This window comes from Hemitrygon akajei, chromosome 5, assembly GCF_048418815.1.
Source record: "Hemitrygon akajei chromosome 5, sHemAka1.3, whole genome shotgun sequence".
Lineage (NCBI taxonomy): Eukaryota > Metazoa > Chordata > Chondrichthyes > Myliobatiformes > Dasyatidae > Hemitrygon > Hemitrygon akajei.
Window position 1 is genome coordinate 41,266,054 of NC_133128.1, and position 18,125 is coordinate 41,284,178.

The following is an 18,125-nucleotide window of genomic DNA, read 5'->3' on the forward strand; positions in this document are numbered from 1 at the left end:
TTTGCAACGATGTATTGCTCACCCTTAAAAACACCTAAAGCCTTCTCCAAACTCCTCATTCAAATAAGATGAAGTGGTATGAAGCCTGAACTATCTCCCTTTAGAATGCTTCTGTTAAACCACTAATAGATTTACACAGTGAATGGTAGGGCATTGAGGCATGTGGTAGGAAAAGGAATCTGAGGGGGAGCTTCTTCACTCAGGGTGGTGTGAGTGTGAAATGAGCTGTTTGTGGAAGTAGTAGATACAGGCTCAATTGTAATATTTGAAGTTTTAATAGATATGTAGGTGAGAGGGCTATAGACTGAGTGTAGGTAGATAGAACTAAGCAGAAGAGCAGGTTGGCATAGACTAGATCAGTCCAAGTACCTGTATCTGTACCTTAGTTATCTGACTTTTTGACTTTAAATTTTCTTTCTGATTAGCAAATTGGCTCTCCTCCTCCCCCCCCCCCCCCCCCCCCCTCCCGGTCACTCTTCCTGAGCAGCATTCACCAACTGTGTCACAGCTTAGTTGCTGGTAACAGGTCCTATCACTTACTTTGACCTTCCCTAGTCTGCTTTTTGCAAATTAGTCCCCAAGAGATGACAAGGCTCAAGATCTCCCATCACATTTTTGGAGGAAATTATTCAATTCTGACTTGGGGAAAATTCAGTTTACGTCTGTCCTCAAGGAATGGGATCCATGGATAACTCAGGAATCGGTGTATTGTTGAAGGGAAGTTTTCTGAGGTGGTAGGGAGAAAAAGATCTCTGCTTGAATTCTGTTGTTCTAAGTTTTTACATCATAACATTGAAGAGATATACTTTGTCTTCACATACATAAAATGAGGTGAAAAGATTGAGACAAAACATTAACTAACATAACATTCTAAAGGAGAGAGGTGAGCATCCAGAAATCTTGGCACCACTGACATAGGTAAGAAAAGGGAGAAGGTCCTAAAGAGAGAATTTAGGGAGGTAGAGAGACAGCTGAAAGGCAGGATCTCCAGGGTAGTAATCTCTGGATTGCTGCCTGTACCACATGCCAGTGAGGGCAAGAATAGAATTATTTGGCAGATGAATGTGTGACTGAGTAAGTGGAACAGGGAAAATTAGTAGTTTGGGAAAATTAGGTTGGTGCTGATTTTGGATCCCAAGAGAAAGAATTTCTGGAATGCCCACAAGATGGCTTTTTAGAGCAGCTTATGGTTGAGCCCACTAGAGGGTCAGTTTTTTTGGTTAGGGTGTTGTATAATGAACTGGATTTGATTAGGGAGCTTGAGGCAAAGGAATTCTTAGGAGACAGTGATAATAATATAGGACCATAAGACATTGGAGCAGGATTAGGCCATTAAGCCCAGTGAGTCTGCTTTACCATTCAATCTTGGCATATTCCAGAATTCACTTAACACCATACACCTGCCTTCTCGCCATATCCTTTGATGCTCTAACTGATCAGGAAACGATCAACTTCCTGCTTAAATATACACACGGACTTGGCCTCCACCACAGCCTGATTTACTAATCTGTGGCTAAAAAAAATTCCGCCTTACCTCTGTCCTAAAGGGTTGCCTCTCAGTTTTGAGGCTGTGCCCTCTAGTTTTGTATACCCCCACCCATAGAAAACACCCTCTCCACATCCACCCTATCTAGTCCTTTTAACATTCAATAGGTTTCAATGAGATCCCCATGCATTCTGAGTACAGGCCAGAGCTGCCAAACACTCAAAAATGTCTACAGTTGTACTGTGGGGAGCATTCTGACAGGCTGCATCACTGACTGGTATGGAGGGGCTTCTGCACGGGACTGAAAGGAGCTGCAGAAAGTTGTAAATTTAGTCAGCTCCATCTTGGACACTAGCCTACAAAGTACCCAGGACATCGTCAGGGAACGGTGTCTCAGGAAGGCAGCATCCATTACTAAAGGACGTCCAGCACCCAGGGCATGCCCTTTTCTCACTGTTACCATCAGGTAGGAGATACAGAAGCCTGAAGGCACACACTCAGCAATTCAGGAACAGCTTCTTCCCCTCTGCCATCCGATTCCTAAGTGGATATTGAAGCTTTGGACACTACCTCACTTTTTTTAATATACAATATTTCTGTTTTTGCACTTTGTTATCTATTCAATATAAGTAATTGATTTACTTGTTTATTTATTTTTTCTTCTCTCTGCTAGATTATGTATTGCACTGAACTGCTGCTAAGTTAGCAAATCTCATGCCGGGTGATAATAAACCTGATTCTGAATCATATGTTAACCCTTTCAGTCCCAGAATCATCCTCGTGAATCTCCTCTGGATTCTCTCCAATGACAACGCATCCTTTCTGAGATATGGAGCCCAAAACTGCTTGCAGTACTCAAGTGCAACCTGACTAGTGTCTTATAAAGGCTCAGTATTATTTCCTTGCTTTTATATACTGTTCCCCTTGAAATAAATGCCAACATTGTATTTGCCTTCTTTCCCACAGACACAACCTGTAAATTAACCTTCTGTGAGTCTTACACGAGAACTCCTAAGTCTCTTTGTACCTCTGATGTTTGAACCTTTTCCCTATTTAGATAATAGACGGCACTATTGTTCCTTTTACCAAAACATATTATCATACATTTCCCCCCAACACTGTATTCCATCTGCCACTTCTTTACCTATTCTTCCAATTTGTCTAAGTCCTGCTGCAATCAAATTGCTTCCTCAGCACTACCTACCTCTCCACCTATCTTTGTCAGCCGCAAACTTTGCCACAAAGCTATCAATTCCATTTTCTAAATCATTAACAAACAATGTGAAAAGTCCCAATACTGACCCCTGAGGAATACCACTAGTCACCAGCCTCCAACTAGAAAAGACTCCTCTTATTCCTACTTGCTGCTTCCTGCCATTCTGCTATCCATGCACACCATAGGATATTATCTTGTTAAGCAGTCTCACGTGTGGCACCTTATCAAATGCCTTTTGCAAATCCAAGTAAATGGCATCCACTGCCTTTCCTTTGTCCACCCTGCTTATTACTTCCTCAAAGAACTCTAACAGACTTGCCAGGCAAGATTTCCCTTTACAGAAACTGTGTTGATTTTGACTTATTTTATCATTAATCTCCAAGTACATCGAAACCTCATCCTTAATAATAGACTCCAACACTTGCCCAACCTATAATTTCCTTTCTTTTGCCTTCCTCCCTTCTTAAAGAGTGGAGTAATATTTGCAATCTTCCAGTCCTCTGGGACCATGCCAGAATCAAGTGATTCTTGAAAGATCATGACCAATGCATTCAGTATCTCTTCAACAACCTCAGTACTCTGGGATGTAGTCCATCTGGACCAGGTGACTTATCCACCTTAAGACCTTTTAGTGCCTGAAGTTTTTTTCCTTTGTAGTCTGGCACTCACTCCTGCTTCCTGACACTCATGGACCACTGGCACACTCCTAGTGTCTTCCACAGTGAAGACCGATGCAAATAACTCTGTTAATTTGCCCTCATTACTACCTCACCAGCATCATTTTCCAGTGGTCCAATATCAACTCCCACCTGCTTTATATTATTGGCAAGACTGTCCTCGTATTCAATCTTTTCCCTTCTTACAGCTTTTTAAGTTGCCTTTTGTTGGAATTGAAAGCTTCCCAATCATCCAACTTCCCACTCACTTTTGCTACCTTATGTGCCGTTGGTTTTTATGCAGTCCTTAACTTAGTTTGTCAGCTACATTTACTTACCCCTGCCATTTGAGAACTTCTTCCTCTGTGGGTCATACCTATCATGTGCTTTGTGAACTGTTTCCAGAAACTTCAGCCATCTCTGCTCTGCTATAATTTTTGCCAGTATCCTCCTCCAAACCACATGGGCAAGCTCCTCTCCCATGCCTTTGTAATTCCCTTTATTCCATTATGATACTGATAAATGTGACTTGTGCTTCTTGCTCTCAAATTGCACTATGAATTCAATCATATGATCACTGCCTCCTTAGGGTTCCTTTATGTTAAACTTCCCAGTAAGATCTGGGTTATTGCACAGCACCCAATCTAAAATGGCCTTTCTCCGAGTTGGCTCAAGCACAAGATGATAGATTTCACCTTGCAATTTGAGGGGGAGAAGCTAAAGTCAAGTGTGTCAGTATTCCCATGGAGGGAATTAGAGAAGCTGGCAAAAGATGTTTGGAGGCAGATACTAGCAGGGCTAAGGGCAGAGCAGCAATGGTGGAGTTTTTTTGGAGCAATTCGGAAGGCGCAGTGTAGATACATCCCAAAGAAGTAGTAGTATCCTGAAGGAAGGATGACATAATCATAGCAGACAAGGGAAGTCACAGGTGGAAGATGACGCTGGAGAGTTAGTAATGAGGGACAAGGAAATGGTGGACGAAACCGAATAAGTATTTTGCATCAATCTTCACTGTGGCAGACACTAGTAGTATGCTGGAAGTTTGAGAGTGTCAAGTGGCAGAAGTAAGTGTAGTTCCAGTTACTAGGGAAAAGATGCTTGGGAAACTAAAAGGTCTGAAGGTAGATAAGTTAGCTGGACCAGGTGGACTATACCCCAGAGTTCTGAAGGAGGTAGCTGAAGAGATTGTGGAGACATTAGTAATGATCTTTCAAGAATCATTAAAATCTATGGGTCTGGATGACTGGAAAATTGCTATTATCATTCCATTCTTCAAGAAGGGAGGAAGTCAGATGAAAGGAAAATATAGGTCTGTTAGCCTGATCTCAGTGGTTGGGGAGATGCTGGAGTTGATTGTCAGGGATGAAGTTTTTGGATACTTGGAGGCACATGATAAAATAGGCCAAAGTCAGCATGTTTTCCTTGAGGGAAAATCTTTCCTGGTAAATCTTCTGGAATTCTTTGAGGAAACAGCAAGCAGGATAGACAAAGGAGAGTGAGTGGATATGTGTACTCTTCAGAAGGCCTTTTGACAAGGTGCTGACTTTGAGGTTGCTTAGTAAGATATGTTATGTACCCCGTAACTGGGTCACTTACCAGCAAAGATAGAGAGGTCCGTTGAAGTCTGATGGTACTATTTTTTAAAGTCTTTATTTATAAAGGGGCACAAAAATAAGATTAATACAAACATTCAGATAATATACGTCGTCAATACTCAATCTAAAAGCACGGGTATAGTAATAATCATCAATAAGAAATAGCTCTATCGTTTGTCTAGGGGATACTGTATTGTCCGATGGAAAAATAAAAGTCAATTGTCATTCAAGATGCAGCTTTTTTGGTTGTAGAAAGAGACAGTCTTAAACTTGCCCGGGTCTTTTGATGAGGCCAATCCGTTGAGTCGGGGGAGTTGGTTCCCCGTTGTTAGTTCAAAAATCGTTTTCCGTGGTACCAGCCACCGGTTCCCAGGCAAGGGAACCGAACGCACGTGGCTTCCTTCAAATGGCTTCCCGCTATTACGGGATCGCTAGCGTTTCTTCTGGTGCGTCTGAGGGGGCTGTCCCTACAGCCCCTCTTTTATCCTGACTTGCAGGGTTGTAGATGTCAATCAGGTTGGGGGATGATGCAATCTCTCCCCTTTACCCAGCCCACTTTGCCCGAGGGCTGTCACATAGCATAGCATCGCAATCCACAAACGTGTCTCCAAGAGACAATGGCCAATGTCTCGTGACTTTACATCGCCGGGGAACCAGGCAATTTGCACGTCTCTCCCTCATTTCCTGGGTCCCCTGACCCAACCCAAGAGTGCTCTTGCAATTCTCACAAAGGAGGGGGCTGCGGGCATAACAGATAAGAGTCCATGATATTACAGCAACGACATTAGCATGGATCAAACACTGGCTGATTGCCAGGAGGTAAAGAGTGGGAATAAAGGGAGCCTTTTTCAGATTGGCTGCCGCTGACTAGTAGTGTTCAGTGATTGATGTTATGGTCCCTTCTTTTTACATTGTCTGTTAATGATGTGGATGGTGGAATTGATGGCTTTGTGGCCAAATTTGTGGATGATATGAAGATAACTGGAGGGCAGGTAGTGTTGAGGAAGTAGGGAGGTACAGAAGGATTGAGAATAGAAAAATAAGCAAAGAAGTGGCAAATAGAACACATTGTTGGGAAGTGTATGGTCATGCAATTTTGTGGAAGTAATAAAAGCAGGCTGTTTTCTAAACGGTGAAAAATTCAAAAATCTGAGGTGCAAAGGGACTTGGGAGTTCTCCTACAAAATTCCATAAAGGTTAACTCACAGATTGAGTTGGTGGTAAGGAAGGAAAAACATTGAGAGGACTAGAATATAAAAACAAGCATGTAATGTTGAGGCTTTATAAGGCACTGGTGAGGCTTCATTTGGAGTATTGTGAGCAGTTTTGAGCCACTTAACTAAGAAGGGATGTACTAACATTGGAGAGTGTAAGAAGGAAGTTCATGAAAATTATTCCAGATATGAGGAACATTTCATGGCCCTGGGCCTGTATTTATGGAATTTAGAAGAATGAGAGATCTGATTGAAACCTATCAAATTTTGAAAGGATGTGGAGAGGATGTTTTCTGTAGAGGGGGAGTCTAGCACCAGAGGGCACAACCTTAGAATAGAGGAATGTCCTTTTAGAATGGAGATGAGGAGGAATTTCTTTAGCTAGAGAGTGGTGAATCTCTGTGATTTGCATCTGTGGAGGTCAAGTCATCAGGTGTATTTATGACTGAGGTTGAAAGACTCCTGATTAGTCAGGGCGTTAAAGTTTATGGGGAGAAAGCGGGAGGATGGGCTTGAGAGAGAAATAAATCAGCAATGATAAAATGGCAAAGCAGACTCGATGGGCTCAATGGTTTAATTCAGCTCCTATGTCTAGTGGTCTTAATGTGCCTAGAGGGGAAATGTCTGTAGATAATTTCTAACTCAGTTTTGAGCTGATAATCGGAAATGGGTTTGCATCATGAATGTTCTTGGAGTTTGCACATTTTGTCAGATACTTAGGACATTGAACAAACAACTTAATTGAATGTAGCAGTTAAGTGAGTAGGATCAATATCAACTTTTTTCTGATAAATATGCTGTTTTAAAATGGAATCTGAATTTTGTGCAATGCAAGTAAAAGCCAAGCTCATCTTGGATATCAAGATATATTTTGAAAGTGGTTCAATTTACCAAAATGCACTTAACAGCTAGAATCTGTCTTTTACATTTTGAATTATTTCAGAAGTTACTTGATGGTGAGATATGGGGAGTTTCTTCACTAAAAATGATTGTTATTATTAAGTATGGTGGCTGGAGAACATTTTCCCTGAATGGTTGGAATAAAAATCACAGTGTAGCTGAAGTTACTGCAATTGAAAATGTGCTTGCAATGTATAATGTGACTGCCATTCGTCTGCACATTGTTCTTTACTTGAGTATAGGAGTATCTGAGCTTACTTGCATTATCTGGTACTGCTACATTTGATTTAACTTATTACTTTTTACTAGGCTAAAGATTTTGCTTTCATTTTAAGTTTTTTCTGCTTGTTTGTGTAAGTAGATTTGGTACACTGTATAAATCTTCCGATTTTTAAAATCCTTCAATTCATGGGAAAATGCTGATTTTACTTTTATATACTTTAATGTTGTTTTAAAATAATACTTCAAAAAGTATTTTAAAATGAAAATTAGAACCAGCCATTTCATTGTATTTTCTTGATTTTCTGTTACTCTTGCATTTATTTATATTTTAAAAGCATAATTAAATGAAAGAACCTATTAATAGCAGAAGAAAATTTTAAATTGACACCTTTATGTCGCTATCTCTAGTCTTAACATTTTGCAAAAGTGATGTGTATACTTATAAGTAATGTTTATTTTTATATTTCTCTCCCTTCTTCATGACCTAGGCATGATCCCATATGGTTTTCGATACCATTGCCAGCTTTCAAGTATGTAATTGAATATTCTTACTTGAAATAATTACCATTTATGTAAACATCTGTGGAAAATTGCAATGGGGCAAATACTACCAAAGTTCTGATAGATAAAGGAAATTTGTTTGATGGTTTGTGGATGTGCAATGCTGCCAGTAGATTTCACTTTTGCTCTATTTTTAGAGTAGCACTTTACCATTTAATTTATTATATTGGTTTTTCTGGAGAAGCAGAACAGCACAGGAAAGAAATAAAATGCATTTAATGGAAGAACGTGTTAATTTCATATTGCTGAGTACATAACTTCATTCTGGCCAGAGAAATGTTGATGTATTCTCTACTAATGAAATCTATTGAAGGCTTAAAGTCTCCTGAGTGATAATGAATTGACTACTTTGCAATATGATATATTTGGCAGTGATTACAAGTGCTGCCCAGTCTGAGTGTGTCCTGATCTTATATCAGATTTCCAGCATTATCCTTTTTGGTTCTTCTCTTCTATTCCTTTTAACTATTTTTTCAGTGATATGGGGTTAATATGCCTTGTATAAAACAGATAGAATATTTTCTGACTACTTGGTATCTTTTTCAAAGCTTGCAAGTGCTTGGGTGTTTTTCTACCTCTTTGTCCACTTTAGAGATGGGACTGCCATTAAAATGATTGGCTTTTCAATGTAAACAGTCTCCAAAAGATCATTTTTTTCTACTTAAATGCAAGAAAATAGTTGAATATATTCATATTAAGTATTATTTGAGTATTTAGTTCATTACAGTACTATGCAAAAGTCTTAGGCACAAATATAACTAAAATGCCTTAGACTACTATGAGGTACTGTAGTAATTTTATGTATGGCATTGTACATATGTGAGTGATGATAAACCTAATTCTGATACAGGTCTCTATTGTGGACTGAGTGTGTGAAGTGGACAGGGAGAGAAGAGTCATGGTTTGGAAAAGGATAAAGGAGAGGGCAGAGAGTGGGAAGCATTAAAGAGACATTGTAATGATCAATAAACCAATTGTTTGGATTAAATTACCTTGCCTGGTGTCTCAGGGCTGGGTATGTCTGTATCCATGCAACCCTCCCCCCTCCCCCCCCATCCCTGCCCCTCGTCCTTCTCTGCCACCTGTCCCACACCTCTTGTGCAGTACTCTGTGCTAGCCATTCCCAACATCCTTTGCTCTCGCCAGATTTACAAACTTGCTCTCCACTCCATATTGACAACTACAGTACTACACAAATGACTTGGGCTCCCTAGCTCTGTATATGTGCCTTTGACTTTTCCACAGCACGGACTATGTAACAATTAAAAATTCATAGAGTGAACCTTTGTCACTGTTGATATTAACAATCTGATTTTGTTTACATTAAGTTGATGTAATTTAAAAATATTTTCCTTTGCTAGGTGACAGTACTCATAAAATTCCACTTTCAAACTTTGAAATCGCCAGGTCCAATTATTGTGAGATATTTCAACAGTTCCTTGCTTTTCTGAAACCAGTAAGAAGCAATGGTTTCATCCCGGTTTACAGTAAGGTAAAGTTGATTATAATCCTGAATGAAGAAATTCCATAGATATATTTAAGAAACTTTGTCATATGGAATGAGGAGACAGTTATAATTCAGCTTTGTAAAGGAAAAATTTGATTGGCATTAATAAATCTCATTGCCAATGTGTTTAAGTAATCCTTATTCAAAGATAAAGTATTAATTGCAATTTTGTGTATTTGTATATTATTACATGAAAAGTTTGCTTTTAAATTAACAGCATCCTGGAAGATAACAGTTGCTAAGCAATTACTCAGAGTATTCAAATAGATTGGTCAGATTATTCTCCTGTTTAATATTCTGCACACTGCAAAAACCGTACACTAGTCTGTTAATGATGCAAAGCACAGGCTAATTTATCATCTTTGGTCATGCTGCATCTCCCTGGAATATTTACATTTGAAACACTTCTGGATAAGATTACTTGACATTTTTTCTTTGACAACTAGAGTGAAGAAATTCAAGAAATTCAGAAGGATTTTTTAAATGATTTTTAAAAAGTGGAATTTAGCCTTTATCTCATATAGTTATTACTAAACACTGCACGCATCTAAGGTTCTTTAAGATACAGAGCATTGATGTGACAATTTTGAGCACTCATTCCATTTCAAATGCTTCTCAGTTTGTCAATGCTGTGGTGAAAATGATGTAGCATATCTATCTTGAGGCTTAGTTTCCTTAATCCCAAAAGGCTGGTATCAACAAATACCAGTCAGCAGCACTACACTCATCGCTAAGGTGGTATTTAGACAGTGAAGATGAAGTTTGTATCGTACAATTATTTACTGCATATTTTAGTGTATTTCATTTGTATGCAAACAGTTTAGGAATTGTTTATGGCATGCTGCATATATGTAAATTTTTTCCCATTGAAGTTATTTTTACCAAAGAAATATCATTAACAAAGAGTTAGTCTAAGCAGTTTATTGTTGAATAACTGATTAAATTTGCCTGATTAAATGTTTTACTTTTCATCTGATTCTTTAATTTTACTTTTCAATTTTCAGTAGACTAGTTGTCACACTCTTAGTACTAATTGAAAATATAATTGCTGTTCAGTTTATTCCTTTTTGTTTCTGTACTTTCTATTGATCTGGATGTTTTAGATTTTTTTCTTATCTGAGTATACCTGTGCATGTTCAAAGTACAGCTCTTCAAAACTGAAAGTGATCTATTTCATATTCTAGTTGGCTGAATGCTTCAGAGTAAATTGGTGCCTGAACTGGTTAGCCCGCAAATCAGGTACTTAATTTATACTTGTATTTTCTTGATTTGCAAGGATCAGTGGTACTAGATTTATAATTTTAACTTAATTTAAATTTTGTTTGAAAGCTATTACAATAAAATTGATATAAATTTGCATTTATTACCTGTGAGTTGGATATTAAGGCAATATTTAAATTAGACTCTAAACTATTTCATTGTACAAAAGGGATAAATATTACTGAATTCCAGTTATTTTGCAGATTGGGCGGGGGTGGGGTGACACTAATTGGAATAAGCTACCACTACCTAGTGGTCTCAATGGTATGCATCTCAAATATCCGCTGGCAACCAAGTCCACCTCTTGGCCTTCACATGTGGTTTAGCTACTAAGCCCAGTGGAACTGTTTCTACTGACAGGAGAAGGGGCAAAGGCAGGTTACTGGCAGATGGGGCTTATCAGCTGTGATTGGCGGCTTATCTAACAGAAGGAAAACTCTGATCTCAAACCTCCGTTGCCTTGAGGCTATCCCCACTCATGGGGATGGCTTTGGGAATAAACCCCAAATTGGAGCTGAAATCCCTAAAGCAGTCCAATTTTGAGTTCAGCACTGTCTGGCAATTCCTCTGATGCTGCTGGTGCCAAACTGTGTTGATCTCTGCCATTTCTTTGGATTCATAAGCTATGATGAGGGGGGAGCCTGATGCATGGACAACAGCTTGCTCTCCATATCATACTGGTCTGGCTTGCATATCGACTGAATGTCGATGGCTAGGATGCAACATTCATGGTTGACCCTGACCAGCAGAGGGTCTCTCTCCATTCCTATGCATTTAGGTACTTAGAATATATTCTTTTAACAAGCTGATGCACGGATCGTATTATGCTGCAGTTTGTGTCATTGCAAGTAACTTTTTTTTGGTGTGCTTTGTTATTTGCAGTAGACTTGACAAATGACATCAGTATGTGCAGATCCATTTCTGAACTTTAATTCATGTAAGATCCAAGGATGCTCCAAATTGCTTATTGCTAGTATTTCAAAAATATGACAGTCTTTGAATTATGACAGTTATGGCAAGGATAGCAGTGTACAAAATATGAAAACATTTTGAGAGATCTGATGAATGATTTAATGTGCCATATTCAAATTTGCTGATGACATCACTGTTGTAGGCCGAATCAAAGGTGGTGATGAGTCAGTATATAGGAGAGAGATTGAAAATCTGGCTGAGTGTTGTCATAACAACAAACTCTTACTCAATGTCAGCAAGACCAAGAAAGTGATTATGAACTTCAGTTAGAAAGAAACCAGACATCCATGAGCAGTCCTCATTGGAGGATCAGATGTGGAGAGTGTATTCAACTTTAAATTCCTCAGTGTTATCATTTCAAAGGACTTTTTGTTTGCCTGGCACATAAGTGAATTTATGAAGGAAACATGGCAGCACCTCTACTTCCTTAGGAGTTTCGAAGATTTGGCATGAAATCTGAAACTTTAACAAACTTCTACTCATGGATAGTCAACATGGCTTTGTGAAGGGAAGATCTCACGAGCCTGATTGAGTTTTTTGAAGAGGTAACAAAAGAAATTGATGAGGGTAGGGCAGTGGATATGGTCTACATCATATATGTCAAACTCAAGGCCCGCGGGCCAAATCCGGCCCGCGGTGGAATTATCTTTGGCCCGCGAGATAATATCTAATTACTATTAAAGCTGGCCCCAGTAATCAAAGCTCCTATGGCGTATGATATGGCTAATGCTGAGTTTATTCAGGTACCAGGTTTTCAGGGTTTTTAGTGTTTATTCGGCAGTCTTGCGCGGCAGTCTTCTTCATAAGAAACGGAATTTGTAAAGTGAAACACTTTGTAGTTATAGCAGAGACTGAGACACATGAGAGCAGGCTGAAAAAACGGAGGCAACGAAAGCTGCGTTCACACGCGTCCGACTGATCTGGCCCGCATGAAGCTGCATTTTGCTCAATCCGGCCCGTGACCTAAAATGAGTTTGACACCCCTGGTCTACATGGACTTTAGCAAAGCATTTGACCAGGTCCCTCATGAGAGACTCATCCAGAAAGTCATTAGGCATGGGATAAGTGGAACCTTGGCTGTTTGGATAAAATATTGGCTTAAAGGAAGAAAACAGATGGTAGTTGTGGAAGGAAAGTATTCTGCCTGGAAGTCAGTGACTAGTGGAGTGCCACAGGGATCTGTCCTGGGACCCCTGCTATTTGTGATTTTTATAAATGACCTGGATGTAGAGGTGGAAGGATGGGTGAGTAAGTTTGTGGATGACACGAAGATTGGAGGAGTTGTGGATGGAGCTGTAGGTTGTCAAAGGTTACAAGAGGATATAGACATGCTGCAGAGTTGGGTTAGGCAGAAAAATAGCAGATGGAGTTCAATCTGGACAAGTGTGAGGTGATGCATTTTGGAAGGACAAACCAGAAGACTGGGTATAGGATTAATGGTCAGTTACTTAAGAGTGTGGATGAACAAAGGGATCTTGGGGTTCAAATCCATACATCCCTCAAAGTCGCTGCACAGGTTGATGGGGTAGTTAAGAAGGCCTATGGGATGCTGGGCTTCATTAACAGTGGGATTGAGTTCAAGAGTAGAGAGGTCATGTTGCAACTCTACAAATCTCTGGTGAGACCGCACTTAGAGTATTGTGTTCAATTCTGGTCACCTCATTATAGGAAGGATATGGAAGCTGTGGAGAGGGTGTAGAGGAGATTTACCAGGATGTTGCCAGGTTTGGAGAACAAGTCTTATGAAGCTAGGTTGGCAGAGTTGAGACTTTTCTCTTTGGAGTGTAAAAGAATGAGAGGGGACTTGATAGAGGTCTACGAAATTATGAGAGGCATAGATAGGGTGGATAGTCAGTACCTGTTTCCCAGGGCACCAATAGCAAACACCAGAGGGCATAGGTACAAAATTAAGGGAGGGAAGTTTAGGGGAGACATCAGGGGTCAGTTTTTTACACAGAGGGTAGTGAGTGCCTGGAATGACTTGCCAGGGCTGGTGGTGGAGGCTAAAACATTAGGGGTATTTAAGAGCCTCTTGGACAGACACATGGATGAAAGAAAAATGGAGGGTTATGGGGTAGTGTGGGTTTAGTACTTTTTTTTAAAAGGATTATATGGGTCGGCACAACATGGAGGGTTGAAGGGCCTGTACTGTGCTGTAGGGTTCTATGTAGATGTGTAATGGAGAGTATATTGACTGGCTGCATCACAGTCTGGTATGGAAACACCTTGGGTAAAACCCTCCTCCCCAACATTGAGCACATCTACATGTTACGCCTGTGCCCCAACTCTGAGGGGCCGAAGGGTATAAAGTAGCCCCCTCCTTTTTGAGAATCGCAAGTTCGCTATTAATTCAGGTCAGGAGACCCAGGAAATGAGAGAGAGAGACGCAGAATCCACAGGGGGTTTGGAATGTCCTGGCCCCTCAACGATACAAAGCCACAGGAAACGGCCATTGTCTTTTGGAGACAGAATTGTGTATTGAGCACTGTGCTATTCATCGACGTCCTCAAGGAATGAGCAACGTGGGCTGGTTGGGGGGATGGCATCCTCCCCAACCTGATTGACATCTGAGACCCTGTGAGTAAGGATAAAAGAGGGTCTGGGGAACAACCCCTTTCAGACGCACCAGGAGAACAACTAGAACTCCCGTGACAGCGTAAAAGCGACAGCCGGTGGAAAGCCCACGTGCGTCCTTTTCCATTTACCTTGGAATTGGTGGGACTGACCACGGAAGACGGCTTAGCTAAAAGGAAAAGGACACCGACGACATTTCGAAGGATCGACATCAAAAGGAAAACGGGCAAGTTCTAAACTCCGTCTCTCTCTCCAACCAAAAGCTGCAGCCTGAATGAACTTGAGTGACTTTTATATTTCCATCGGACAATACATTATCCCCTAGACAACGATAGAGCTATTTCTTATTGATTATTATTATACCCGCGCTTTTAGATTTAGTATTGACGACGTATATTATCTGTATGTTTGCATTGATTTTATTTTTGTGTATTTTTACCAATAAATACTGTTAAAAATAGTACCACCAGACTTCAACGGACCTCTCTATCTTTGCTGGTAAGTGACCCAGTTACGGGGTATGTAACATACACAAAACACTGTTGCAGACAAGCAGCATCCATCATTTGGGAACCCTACCACCCTGGGTATGCTCTCTTCTCACTGCCACCATCAGGAAGAAGATACAGGAGCCTCAGAACTCACACCACCAGGTTCAGGAACAGTTATTAATTCTCAACCATCAAGCAACTCTACTTCACTTGCCCCATCATTGAAATGGTCCCACAACCTATGGACTCAGTTTCAAGCACTGTTTTTGATATTTATTGCTTATATATTATTTCATTTTATTTGTATTTGCACAGTTTGTTGTCTTGCACTCTGGTTGAACACCCAAGTCAGTGCAGTCTTTCATTGATTCTATTATGGTTATTATTCAATGGATTTATTGAGTATGACCACAAGACACTGAATTTCAGAGTTGTATATGGTAATATATACAGTGGCATGTAAAAGTTTGGGCACCCCTGCTCAAAATTTCTGTTATTGTGAGTAGAAGATGAACTGATCTCCAAAAGTCATAAAGTTAAAGATGAAACATTTTTTCAACATTTTAAACAAGATAGTGTGTTATTTTTGTTCTGTGCAATTTTAGGGTGGAAAAAAAAGGAGAAGAGCACCATGCAAAAGTTTGGGCACCTCAAGAGATTTGAGCTCTCAGATAACTTTTACCAAGGTCTCAGACCTTAATTAGCTTGTTAGGACTATGACTTGTTTACAGTCATCGTTAGGAAAGGCTAGGTGATGCAAATTTCAAAGCTTTATAAATACCCTGATTCCTCAAACCTTGTCCCAACAATCAGCAGCCATGGGTTCCTCTAAACAGCTGCCTAGCACTCTGAAAATTACAATAAATGATGCCCACAAAGCAGGAGAAGGCTATAAGAAGACAGCAAAGCATTTTCAGGTAGCTGTTTCCTCAGTTCGTAATGTAATTAAGAAATGGCAGTTAACAGGAACGGTGGAGATCAAGTTGAGGTCTCGGAAAACTTTCCAAGAGAACTGCTCATAGGATTGCTAGAAAGGCAAATCAAAACCCCTGTTTGACTGCAAAAGACCTTAAGGAAGATTTAGCAGACTGGAGTGGTGGTGCACTGTTCTACTCTGCAGCAACACCTGCACAAATATGACTTTCATGGAAGAGTCATCAGAAGAAAACCTTTTCTGCGTCTTCACCACAAAGTTCATCATCAGAAGTTTGCAAAGGAACATCTAAACAAGACTGATGCATTTTGGAAACAAGTACTGTGGACTGATGAAGTTAAAATAGAACTTTTTTTGGCCACAATGAGCGAAGGTATGTTTGGAGAAAAAAGGGTGCAGAATTTCATGAAAAGAACACCTCTCCATCTGTTAAGCACAAGGGTGGATCGATCATGCTTTGGGCTTGTGTTGGGCAGTGGCATGGGGAACATTTCACTGGTAGAGGGAAGAATGAATTCAATTAAGTACCAGCAAATTCTGGAAGCAAAAATCACACCGTCTGTAAAAAAAAAAGCTGAAGATGAAAAGAGGATGGCTTCTACAACAGGATAATGATCCTAAACACACCTCAAAATCCACAATGGACTACCTCAGGAGGCACAAGCTGAAGGTCTTGCCATGGCCCTCACAGTCTCCCAATCTAAACATCATCGAAAATCTGTGGATAGACCTCAAAAGAGCAATGCATGCAAGATGGCCCAAGAATCTCACAGAAATAGAAGCTTTTTGCAAGGAAGAATGGGAAAAAATCCCCCAAACAAAAGGTGAAAGACTCTTAGCTGGCTACAGAAAGTGTTTACAAGTTGTGATACTTGCCAAAGGGGGTGTTACTAAGTACTGACTGGGCAGGGTGCCCAAACCTTTGCTTCGGGCCCTTTTCCTTTTTTGTTATTTTGAAACTGTAAAAGATGGAAATAAAGAAGTTATCTTGCTTAAAATATTTTTTTAAATGTGTCATTTTTAATTTTATGCCTTTTGGAAATCAGGTCATCTTTTACTCAGCAATTCACAGTAACAGATATTTTGACCAGGGATGCCTGAACTTTTGCATGCCACTGTACACTTCTACTTTGATAATAAATTTACTTTGAACTTTGTCATTTTCATTGATGATATGCCTCTGAAGCAACATAAGGCATAGAACTGGAATTCGTGGCATTTTGAAATTGAATATCAGAGTATCAGCCTTCCAACTATATTTCCTGACCTTCCTTTAATGAGCGCAATGGGGAACATTCCTTTTGTTAAAAAAGATTCATCTTTGATGGAAAGAAATATTAGCAGCCTATGGATTTTTAACAAAATGTCTACTTGGCCATCAACTTGCCATTCTGTGATGGAAAACAAGCAAGAATGTTCATTTAGCACTCATGGCGAGGGAAAACAAATGTAATTCTCTGGCTGTGGTGTAAGAATAGAATTAATGATAGGTTAAAGGAAGAATGATTGAGACCTCTTCTGTAAAGTGGTCATGAGGCAAAGATGCATGGAAAAATATGCCAAACTATGGGACTGAGGTGAGTGATAGGAGTTGACTTCCATGTCATTTTGTTGACATTGCAAAAGACACAGTGTATTCAGAAATTCATCATGATAAATAACTACTGTTCAATATGATTGTTGCACCCAATGAAAATAATTTGATAAGTTTAGTCATCAATTTTATTATTTTATATACTTTTACAACAGGCCGCAGCAGCATTCCAGTGAATGTTTTTGAGATAGAAGAACTCGTAATGAAACTTTATGAGCACAAGCTTAAAGAAAAGCCTTCAAAGGATAGTGTTGAAAGAATGCTGAATGTTATGGTTTGGGATTATGCCATGAATACCAGGTACGTCCATAAAAAATGTTGTCCTTTTAAATTAATGTAAGAAAACATAAAATGAGGAAAAGTCAGTTTTAAAAAAGTTCTTAATCTTTGTCTTAAAGAATGTTGCTATTGTGTGATTATTGTGCTGTGCCACTGTCCTAATATTGGGCTTGTGCAAACATGACTTGCAACACCAAGTACTGGGCAGGAAAAGATTAATCTACTCATAGGTCAGCTATAGAATGAAATTTGCAAGATGTAATTGCATCAGTATTTTATGAAAAATCAAAAATGTGAAGGAAATTGCCAAACTTCGTGGATTGCCACAATTAACCTAGTTACCAGTCTTCACACATTTTTTGTGTTTACCCTTAATTTGGTGAAACATAAATTGCATATAGGTGTGATATTCTAGGTGATGTGAGAATCAAGTTTATTGTCACTGTCATCACTTGTGAATTCTCCGGTAAATTACATACAGTAATTCTCCCACCCTCTTCACCATTTCCCATCCCCCTTTTCCTCTCACCTTATTTCCTTACCCGTCCATCGCCTCCTTCTGGTGCTTCTCCTCCTTTCTTAAATGGCTTCTGTCTCTTTCACTAATCAACTTACCAGCTCTTTACTTCGTCCCTCCTCCTCCAGGTTTCACCTATCACCTGGT

General features: G+C 39.7%; 1 protein-coding gene across 5 annotated transcripts in view; it reads left to right on the forward strand.

The window, feature by feature from the left end:
* The window catches only part of LOC140727677 (protein maelstrom homolog), a 124,476-nt gene that overhangs the window by 92,318 nt on the left and 14,033 nt on the right, over positions 1–18,125 (forward strand). For all 5 annotated transcript variants that reach the window (XM_073045320.1, XM_073045319.1, XM_073045321.1 and 2 more), the window contains 4 exons: positions 7,778–7,819; positions 9,212–9,342; positions 10,542–10,596; positions 17,338–17,482. In XM_073045320.1, coding sequence (XP_072901421.1) covers positions 7,778–7,819; positions 9,212–9,342; positions 10,542–10,596; positions 17,338–17,482 — 373 coding nt within the window. The remainder of the gene's footprint in view (positions 1–7,777; positions 7,820–9,211; positions 9,343–10,541; positions 10,597–17,337; positions 17,483–18,125) is intronic.